Source organism: Brassica napus, chromosome C4 (genome assembly GCF_020379485.1).
Source record: "Brassica napus cultivar Da-Ae chromosome C4, Da-Ae, whole genome shotgun sequence".
In the NCBI taxonomy this organism is placed as follows: Eukaryota; Viridiplantae; Streptophyta; class Magnoliopsida; order Brassicales; family Brassicaceae; genus Brassica; species Brassica napus.
Window position 1 is genome coordinate 62,874,746 of NC_063447.1, and position 11,943 is coordinate 62,886,688.

The following is an 11,943-nucleotide window of genomic DNA, read 5'->3' on the forward strand; positions in this document are numbered from 1 at the left end:
TAAAGCTTTCTGTTTTCCCCGTTTTTACGCAATGTAAAATAAATAAATTTTTTTTTTGGGGTTAAAAGTAAAATAAATAATTAAGTTGTCAAATCAAATAAGTAGGATTAAACTTTTTTTGTTTTTTGGTTTGCCGTGATCACCGGCACTTTGGCCACTCTGAAAGTCCAAAAGGTATTAACCGTCTTTCATTTTTATTTAATTTACGATTAAATGTTCCTTTTCGATAACAAAAAGAAAAAGTTTTTTGGATTTTTGGACCAAATCAAATGTTGATTTGGTCAAAATCCATAGTCTTTATAAAAAAAATAAAAAAAAATCCCTATAATTAGGTTTAATTAATCTCATTCGTTGTTGGGTGGGTTAGATGGAAGTTATACTAGTATCGATATGGGCTGAAGAGAAGCAGTAAATGGGCCATAACTGCTGGAGGACTTATTCTTGTACCCACCCTATGCTATTGATGCTGCCTAAATTTGGCAGGTATAGTATATAGTATAGTAGGTATATTTACTATTTTATTTAGCTGGAAGAAAATAAATAGCCATTTGGATAGATCAGCAATTAGTTTAACATGACTAGAGTAGTGTACACAGAGTTAGATGCCATTTAACTATAACTAATAGGTTTGATTGGATATTTATATGTTAGACAAGAAGAAGAAGAAATGCATTTAAAGCTTATCAAAGGAGAAGGAGGATAATAAACACAGAAAAGGCCAAAAGGAAGAAGATAAAGAAAGAAAGGAGAGACCACACCACACAAAATGTATAAGACAGAAAGAAAGAAAGAAAGAAAGAGAGAAAGAGAGAAAGAGAGAGAGAGCATCATTTGAAGTTGGTAGTCCAATGGCGGCAGCAAAGGCAGGTCTAGTCCCGTGGATTATCCCATCATCCTCGGCGGCGACTTCTTCTCCGCTGTTTTCAGCTGCTGTTAAGTTGCCCCTGAGAGGGAGGAAAGCAGAGAAGGATGTATCTGTCTCTGTCGCCTTCAATCCTTCTGGCAATTTCGACATCTCAGCCTTCGACTCTCACGACGGTACCTTCTTACTTTTTCAAATTTTGCCAAATAATACTACTATATATAATAAACTTGTTCAGACAAAAATAAAAGTGTGAAAATTTGGGAGCAAGCAGATACAGATAAAGTGGAACCTCCGATGCCTCCAACGAGCGGCAGATACGAAGTAGTCATAGACAACGACTCAATTCAGCGGCTTGACTTATCGCCCTTTCAGACCGCCACCGGCATTACCTCGCCTTCCTCAGGTAATCAATCAATCATCTATCTCCACATTCAAAATGTTGAGGATGGTGGTGGAAATAATATCTCAATGATGATTTTTGTGTGTAGCTGATCCAAGAGAGTATCTGGATCGGAGCATCGGATTCACGATCAATTACAGGAGAGAAGACGCAGGGGATCCGCGTGAGCTTTCGGAGTATCCGGACATAAGGCTGTGGTTCGTGAGGCTGGATGCCACGTACCCTTGGCTTCCTCTCCTTCTAGACTGGAGAGCCGGAGAGCTTGCTCGTTACGCCGCCATGCTGGTCCCTCACCAGATGAGCTTGAGAATGGGTGTTGTTTTCAATCCCGAGGCCTTGGAGCTGTTCGTCATGAGCAAAGTGTTTGTCGTTTATCCATGGCTCAAACGTCACGCTGTCCCCAAGCCCCGGCTCAAGACCTCCGACATGGCCAGGATGCTCGGCTTCGGTATCGGCGACCAGCTCTTCGACTTGATCGATCAATACGATCATTATCAAACAACCACCGATTCTCTTTAGGCCCTTGTTTCCTCCCTCCCCTTTAACTGTGTGCTTCATCTCTCAGAAAAAAATAATAATTATGTAAGAACCATTCTCTAGCAGAGATTTAAATTTAAAATCTGTAAAAGAAGAGAGTAAAATTCTACTACCTAGACGTTAACTTGAGCTACAAGAAACGTCTTGGCGGCAGCGAGTCTCTCAACAAACACATCCTTTTGGAGATCAAGTCCATAGGGTAGTTGCTCTACGCATTGCAACAAGATCGTTAGTGGCTTCTTTTCTGTGCTTACCATCTACCCCATGAGCATTGGGGACACTCACCGGCAAGTTTGATTCCACTCTTTATCTTTATTTGGTTTAGTGCTGTATTGTAACCCGACTTTATCCTCTACCTACTTAATTCATGTGTTGATGATTTGAACAATCACAGCAAGCAACAACAGTTTTAGACAGCAACATGTGAGATATTCATAATTGAACCCAATCCAGTTTGATTTTCTACGCACATTCCACATTTGTATTAATATATATTGCACTCTCTTTTATGGTACATGGATATCATTTTAATTTTTTATCAATTAATTTAGTAAAACTTTATAATACTCTATAAATTGGTGGACTAACCACTATAAAATAGCAATTCTCTAGAGAAACGGAGACAACAAAGGTTCCAAACCTCTTTGACTTTCATCATATGTTAGTGAATGATCCAACTATGCAATAAAACAATATTGTCATACCTTTGAATTTTTCTCAAAATCTATGTGTTTAACCCCCTACGAAAATATTGAATTTTTCGGTAAATGCTCTGTATATTGAAGCATATGATCTTTAGTGTTGTTTTAAAATTAATAAACACATTCTACATTTGTATTGATGTATATTAAACTCTCTTTCAAGGTATATGAACATCGTTTTAATTTTTTTTTTATCAATTAATTTAGTATTACTTCATAATACTCCCTAAATTGGTGGACTAACCACTATAAAATCGTTATTCTCTAGAGAAACGGAGACAACGAAGGTTCCAAACCTCTTTGATATTCATCATATGTTAGTGCATGATGCAACTATTCATTAAAACAATATTGTCATATTTTTCTATTTTTCTCAAAACCTATGTGTTAACCTCTACGAAAATATTGAGTTTTTCGGTAAATGCTCTATATATTGAAGCATATGATCTTTAATGTTGTTTTAAAATTTCTAAACACATTCTAAATTTGTATGGATGTATATTAAACTATTTTTCATGGTACATGATCATCGTTTTAATTTTTTGTCAATTAATTTAGTAAAATTTCATAATACTCCTTAAATTGGTGTACGAAACACTATAAAATCGTTATTCTCTAGAGAAACAAAGACAACAAAGGTTTCAAACCTCTTTGATCTTCGTCATATGTTAGTGCATGATGTAACTATGCATTAAATCAGTATCGTCATATTTTTCTATTTTTCTATTTTTCTCAAAATCTATGTGTTAACTCCTATGAAAATATTGAATTTTTCGGTAAATGCTCTATATACTGAAGCCTATGATCTTTCATGTTGTTTTAAAATTTCTAAACACATTCTAAATTTGTATTGATGTATATTAAAATCTCGTTCATGGTACATGGGCATCATTTAAAAGTTTTAACAATTAATTTAGTAAAACTTCATAATACTCCCTAAATTGGTGGACTAACCACTATAAAATCGTTATTCTCTAGAGAAACGGAGACAACAAAGGTTCCAAACCTCTTTGATATTCATCATATGTTAGTGCATGATGCAACTATTCATTAAAACAATATTGTCATATTTTTCTATTTTCTCAAAACCTATGTGTTAACCCCTATGAAAATATTGAGTATTTCAGTAAATGCTCTATATATTGAAGCATATGATCTTTAATGTTGTTTTAAAATTTCTAAACACATTCTAAATTTGTATGGATGTATATTAAACTATCTTTCATGGTACATGATCATCGTTTTAATTTTTTGTCAATTAATTTAGGAAAATTTCATAATACTCCTTAAATTGGTGTACGAAACACTATAAAATCGTTATTCTCTAGAGAAACAAAGACAACAAAGGTTCCAAACCTCTTTGATCTTCGTCATATGTTAGTGCATGATGCAACTATGCATTAAATCAATATCGTCATATTTTTCTATTTTTCTATTTTTCTCAAAATCTATGTGTTAACTCCTACGAAAATATTGAATTTTTCGGTAAATGCTCTATATACTGAAGCCTATGATCTTTAATGTTGTTTTAAAATTTCTAAACACATTCTCAATTTGTATTGATGTATATTAAAATCTCGTTCATGGTACATGGACATCATTTAAAAGTTTAAACAATTAATTTAGTAAAACCTCATAATACTTCCTAAATTGGTGGACTAACCACTATAAAATCGCTATTTTCTAGAGAAACAGAGACAACAAAGGTTTCAAACCACTTTGATCTTCATCAAATGTTAGTTCATGATGCAAATATGCATTAAAACAGTATTGTCACATTTCTCAAATTTTCTCAAAATCTATGTGTTAACAACCACTACGAAAATATTGAGTTTTTTTGGTAAATGCTATATATATTGAAGCATATGATCTTTAATGTTGTTTTAAACTTTATAAACACATTCTAAATTTTTATTAATGTATATTAAAATCTCTTTCATGGTGCATGGGCATCTTTTTAATTTTTTATCAATTAATTTAGTAAAACTTTATAATACTCCCTAAATATGTGGACTAACCACTATAAAATTGCTATTCTCTAGAGAAACGAAGACATAAAAGGTTCCAAACCTTTTTGACCTTCATCATATGTTAGTGTATGATGCAACTATGCATTAAAACAATATTGTCATATTTTTGAATTTTTCTCAAAATCTATCTGTTAACCCCTACGAAAATATTGAATGTTTCGGTAAATGCTCTTTTTCTGAAGTCTATGATCTTTAGTGTTGTTTTAAAATTTCTAAACACATTCTAAATTTGTATTAATGTATATTAAAATATCTTTCATGGTACATGAGCTTCCTTTTATTTTTTTATCAATTAATTTAGTAAAACTTCATAATACTCCTTAAATTGGTGGACTAACCACTATAAAATTGCTATTTTCTAGAGAAACGGAGACAATAAATGTTTCAAACCTCTTTGACCTTCATCGTATGTTAGTGCAGGATGCAACTATGCATTAAAACAATATTGTCATATTTTTCAATTTTTCTCAAAAATCTATGTGTTAACCTCTACGAACAAATATTTAGTTTTTCGATAAATGTTCTATATACTGAAGCCTATGATATTTAATGTTGTTTTAAAATTTCTAAACATATTTTACATTTGTATTAATGTATATTAAACTATCTTTTCATCGTACATGGGCATCGTTTTAATTTTTTATCAATTAATTTAGTACAACTTCATAATACTCCCTAAATTGGTGGACTAACCACTATAAAATCGCTATTCTCTAGAGAAACAGAGACAACAAAGGTTCTAAACCTATTTGATATCTAGCATAAGTTAGTGCAGGATGCAACTATGCATTAAAACAATATTTCCATATTTTTGAATTTTTATCAAAATCTATCTGTTAACCCCTACGAAATTTTTTAGTTTTTCGATAAATGTTATGTATATTGAAGCCTAGGATCTTTAGTGTTATTTTAAAAATTTTAAACACATTCTACATTTGTATTAATGTATGTTAAATTCTCTTTTATGGTACATGTGCACCGTTTTAATTTTTTATCAATAAATTTAGTAAAACTTCATAATACTCCCTAAATTGGTGGATTAACCATTATAAAATCGTAATTCTCTAGAGAAACGGAGACAACAAAAGTTTCAAACCTCTTTGACCTTTATCATATGTTAGTGCAGGATGCAACAATGCATTAAAATAATATTTTCATATTATTCAAATTTTCTCAAAATATATGTGTTAACCCCCACGAAAATATTGAGTTTTTCGGTAACTGCTCTATATACTGAAGCCTATGATCTTTAGTGTTGTTTTAAAATTTCTAAACAATTTCTTCATTTGTATTCATGTATATTAAACTCTTTTTTAAGGTACATGGACATTGTTTTAATTTTTTATCAATTAATTTAGTAAAAATTCATAATACTCCCTAAATTGGTGGACTAACCACTATAAAACTGCAATTCTCTAGAGAAACAGAGACAACAAAGATTCCAAACTTCTTTAACCTTCATTATATGTTAGTGCAGAATGCATGTATACATTAAAACATTATTTTTATATTTTTCATTTTTTCTCAAAATCTATGGGTTATAACCCCTACGAAAATATTGAGTTTTTAGGTAAATGCTCTATATACTGCAGCCTAGGAATCTTAGTGTTGTTTTAATATTTCTAAATACATTCTACATTGGTATTAATGTATATTAAACTCACTTTCATGGTATATGAGCAGCGTTTTATTTTTTTATCAATTAATTTAGTAAAACTTCATAATACTTCCTAAATTGGTGGACTAACCACTATAAAATCGCAATTCTCTAGAGAAACGGAGACAACAATGGTTCCAAACTTCTTTGACTTTCATCATATGTTAGTGCATGATGCAACTATGCATTAAAACAAAATTTTCAAAATTTTCAAATTTTTCAAATTTTCTCAAAATATATGTGTTAACTAACCCCTATAAAAATATTGAGTTTTTCGGTAAATGTTCTATATATTGAAGCATATGATGTTTAGTGTTATTCTTAAATTTCTAAACATATTTTACATTTTATTTAGGGTATATTAAACTATCTTTCATCGTACATGGGCATCGTTTTAATTTTTTATCAGTTAATTTAATATTACTTCATATTACTCTATAAATTGGTGGATTAACCTCTATAAAATCGTTATTCTCTAGAGAAATGGAGACAACAAAGGTTCTAAACCTCTTTGACATTCATCATATGTTAGTGCAAGATGAAACTATGCATTAAAAAAGTATTTTCATATTTTTCAATTTTTTTCAAAATCTATATGTAAACCCCTACGATTTTTTTTAGTTTTTCGATAAATGCTATGTATATTAAAGCCTAGGATCTTTAGTGTTGTTTTAAAAATTTTAAACACTTTCTACATTTGTATTAATGTATGTTAAACTCTCTTTTATAGTACATGTGCATCGTTTTAATTTGTTATCAATTGATTTAGTAAAAGTTCATAACACTCCCTAAATTGATGGACTAACAACTATAAAATCGTAATTCTCTAGTAAATGTTCAGTAAATGTTCCATTTATTGAAGCATATGATCTTTAGTGTTGGTCTTAAATTTCTAAACATATTTTACATTTTTATTAATGTATATTAAACTCTCTTTCATCGTACTTGGGCATCGTTTTAAATTTTTATCAATTAATTTAATAAAACTTCATAATACTCCATAAATTGGTAGACTAACCACTAAAAAATCACTTTTCTCTAGAGAAACGAAGACAACAAAGGTTTTAAACCTCTTTGACATCAATCATATGTTAGTGCAGGATGCAAATATGCATTAAAACAATATTTTTATATTTTGAATTTTTCTTAAAATCTATGTGTTAACCTCTACGAAATTTATGTATGTTAAACTCTTGTATTAATGTATGTTAAACTCTCTTTTATGGTACTTGTTCATCGTTTTGATTTTTATCAATTAATTTAATAAAATTTCATAATACACCCTAAATTGGTGGGCGAACCACTAAAAAATCGCTATTCTCTAGAGAAACGGAGACAAGAAAGGTTTCAAACCTCTTTGACCGTCATCATATGTTAGTGCATGATGCAATTTTGCATTAAAAAAACATTGTCATATTTTTCATTTTTTTTCAAAAATCTATGTGTTAATAAACCCTATGAAAATATTGAGTTTTTCGGTAAATAATCTATATACTGAAGCCTATGATCTTTAGTATTGTTTTAAAATTTCTAAATACATTCTACATGTGAATTAGTGAATATTAAACTCTATTTTATGGTATATATGCATCATTTTAATTTTTTGTCAATTAATTTAGTAAAACTTCATAATACTCCCTAAATTGGTGGACTAACCACTATAAAATCGTAATTCTCTAGAGAAACAGAGACAACAAAGGTTCCAAACATCTTTGACCTTCATCATATGTTAGTGCATGATGCAACTATGCATTAAAAGTATTTTCATATTTTTCAATTTTTTCAAAATCTATGTGTTACTCCTACGAAAATATTGAGTTTTTCCGTATATGCTCTATATACTGCAGCCTAGGATCTTTATTATCGTTTGAAAATTTCTAAATACATTCTACATTGGTATTAATGTGTATTAAACTCTCTTTCATGGTATATCGGCATCGTTTTAATTTTTTTATCTATTAATTTAATAAACTTCATAATACACTCTAAATTTGTGGATTAACGACTATAAAATCGCAATTCTCTAGAGAAACAGAGACAACAAAGGTTTCAAACCTCTTTGACCTTCATCATATGTTAGTGTAGAATGCAACTATGCATTAAAAAAACAATGTCATATTTTTCATTTTTTTTCAAAAATCTATGTGTTAACAACCCCTACGAAAATATTGAGTTTTTCGGTAAATGCTCTACATATTAAAGCCTATGATCTTTAGTGTTGTTTTAAAATTTCTAAATATATTCTACATGTGTATTAATGTATATTAAACTCTTTTTTTTTGGTATATGAGCATCGTTTTAATTTTTTATCAATTAATTTAAAAAAACTTCATAACACTCCCTAAATTGGTGGACTAACCACTATAAAATCGTAATTCTCTAGAAAAACGGAGACAACAAAGGTTCTAAACCTCTTTGAAATCCATCATATGTTAGTGCAGGATGCAAATATGCATTAAAACAATATTTTTATATTTTTGAACTTTTCTCAAAATCTATGTGTTAACCCCTACGAAAACTTTTAGTTTTTTTCCGATAAATGCTATGCATACTGGAGACTAGGATCTTTAGTGTTGTTTAAAAAAATTTAAACATTTTCTACATTTGTATTAATGTATGTTAAACTCTCTCTTATGCTACATGAGCATCATTTTAATTTTTATCAATTAATTTAGTAAAACTTCATAATACTCTCTAAATTAGTGGATTAACTACTATAAAATCACAATTCTCTAGAGAAACGGAGACAACAAAAGTTTCAAACATCTTTGACATTCATCATATGTTAGTGTAGGAAGCAACTATGCATTAAAACAATATTTTCATATTTTTCAATTTTTCTCAAAATATATGTGTTTTTCGGTAAATGCTCTATATACTGAAGCCTATGATCTTTAGTGTTGTTTTAAAATTTCTAAACAAATTCTACATACTGAAGCCTATGATCTTTAGCGTTGTTTTAAAATTTCTAAACACATTCTACATTTTTATTAATGTATGTTAAACTCTCTTTTATGGTACATAGACATCGTTATGCTTTTTTATTAATTAATTTTGAAAAATTTCATAATACTTCCTAAATTGGTGGACTAACCACTATAAATTCACAATTCTCTAGAGACACAGAGACAACAAAGGTACCAAACCTCTTTGACCTTCATCATATGTTAGTGCATGATGCAACTATGCATTAAAACAGTATTTTCATATTTTTCAATTTTTCTCAAAATATATGTGTTAACCCCTACGAAAATATTGAGTTTTTCAATAAAAGCTATGTATACTGAAGCCTATGATCTTTAGTGTTGTTTTAAAATTTCTAAACACATTCTACATTTGTATTAATGTATGTTAAATTCTATTTTATGGTACATGGAAATCGTGATGATTTTTATCAATTAATTTAATAAAATTTCATAATATTCCTTAAATAAGTGGACTAACCACTATAAAATCGCAATTCTCTAGAGAAATGGAGAGAACAAATGTTCCAAACCTATTTGACCTTCATCATATGTTAGTGGATGATGCAACTATGCATTAAAACAGTATTTTCATATTTTTCATATTTTTCAATTTTTCTCAAAATATATGTGTTAACCCCCACTTCGGTAAATGCTCTATATACTGAAGCCTATGATCTTTAGTGTTGTTTTAAAATTTCTAAACACATTATGTATTTGTATTAATGTATGTCAAATTCTCTTTTAAGGTACATGGGCATCGTTATGATTTTTTATCAATGAATTTAGTAAAACTTCATAATACTCGCTAAATTGGTGGACAAACCACTATAAAATCGCAATTCTCTAGAGAAACGGAGACAACAAAGGTTCCAAACCTCTTTGACCTTCATCATATGTTAGTGCAGGATGCAACTATGCATTAAAACAACATTGTCATATTTTTCAATTTTTCTCAAAAATCTATGTGTTAACAACCTCTACGAAAATATTGAATTTTTCGGTAAATGCTCTATATACTGAAGCCTATGATCTTTAGTGTTGTTTTAAAATTTATAAACGCATTCTAAATTTGTATTAATGCATATTAATCTCTCTTTCATGGTACATGGACATCGTTTTAATTTTTTATGAATTAATTTAGTAAAACTTCATAATACTCCTTAAATTGGTGGGTTAACCAATATAAAATCGCTATTCTCTATAGAAACGAAGACAAGAAAGGTTTCAAAACTCTTTGACCTTCATCATATGTTAGTGCGCATGATGCAACTATGCATTAAAACAGTACTGTCATATTCTTCAGTTTTTCTCAAAAATCTATGTGTTAACAACCACTACAAAAATATTGAGTTTTTCGGTAAATGATCTATATATGAAGCCTATGATCTTTAGTGTTGTTTTAAAATTTCTAAAGACATTCTGCATTTGTATTAATGTATATTAAATTCTCTTTCATGGCACATGGACATCGTTTTAATTTTTTATCAATTAATTTAGTAAAACTTCATAATACTCCCTAAATTGGTGGACTTACCACTATAAAATCGCAATTCTCTAGAGAAACGGAGACAACAAAGGTTCCAAACCTCTTTGACCTTCATCATATGTTAGTGCACGATGCAACTATGCATTAAAACAGCATTTTCATATTTTTCAATTTTTCTCAAAATATATGTGTTAACCCCCACAAAATTTTGAGTTTTTCCGTAAATGCTCTATATATCGAAGCCTATGATCTTTAGTGTTGTTTTATAATTTCTAAACACATTCTAGATTTGTATTAATGTATGGTAAACTCGCTTTTATGGTACATGTGCATCGTTTTGATTTTTTATCAATTAATTTAGTAAAATTTCATACTACTGCCTAAATTGATGGACTAACTAATATAAAATCGCAATTCTCTAGAGAAACGAAGACAACAAAGGTCCAAACATCTTTGACCTTCATCATATGTTAGTGCATGATGCAACTATGCATTAAAACAGTATTTTCATATTTTTCAATTTTTCTCAAAATCTTTGTGTTATAACCCCTATGAAAATATTGAGTTTGTCAGTAAATGCTCTATATACTGAAACCTATGATCTTTAGTGTTGTTTTAAAATTTCTAAACACATTCTAAATTTTTATTAATGCATATTAATCTCTCTTTCATGGTACATGGACATTGTTTTAATTTTTTATCAACTAATTTAGTAAAACTTCATAATCTCCTTAAATTGGTGGGTTAACCACTATAAAATCGTTATTCTCTAGAGAAACGGAGACAAGAAAGGTTCCAAACCTCTTTGACCTTCATCATATGTTAGTGCATGATGCACTATGCATTAAAACAGTACTGTCATATTTTTCAATTTTTTCTCAAAAATCTATGTGTTAACAACCACTACGAAAATATTGAGTTTTTCGGTGAATGATTTATATATGAAGTCTATGATCTTTAGTGTCGTTTTAAAATTTCTAAATACATTCTACATTGGTATTATTGTATATTAAACTCCTTTTTTGGTATATGAGCATCGTTTTAATTTTTTATCTATTAATTTAGTAAAACTTCATAATACTCCTCAAATTGGTAGACTAACCAATATAAAATCGTTATTCTCTAGAGAAACGGAGACAACAAAGGTTTCAAACTTCTTTGACCTTCATCATATGTTAGTGCATGATGCAACTATGCATTAAAACAGTTTTGTCATATTTTTCAATTTTTCTCAAAAATCTATGTGCTAATCTCTACGAAAAAATATTGAGTTTTTCGATAAATGTTATATATACTTAGAG

The 11,943-nt window shown here is 29.5% G+C and overlaps 1 protein-coding gene across 1 annotated transcript; it reads left to right on the forward strand.

Annotated features, from left to right (window-relative positions):
- The first annotated feature begins 658 nt into the window (after positions 1-658).
- LOC106392312 (protein CHLORORESPIRATORY REDUCTION 6, chloroplastic) lies at positions 659-1,914 on the forward strand. The gene is made up of 3 exons (XM_013833129.3): positions 659-1,038; positions 1,137-1,268; positions 1,354-1,914. Exons 1-3 carry the CDS (start codon positions 849-851, stop codon positions 1,782-1,784), a joined length of 753 nt encoding a protein of 250 aa, XP_013688583.1. The 5' UTR covers positions 659-848; the 3' UTR covers positions 1,785-1,914.
- The last annotated feature ends 10,029 nt before the right edge of the window (positions 1,915-11,943 follow it).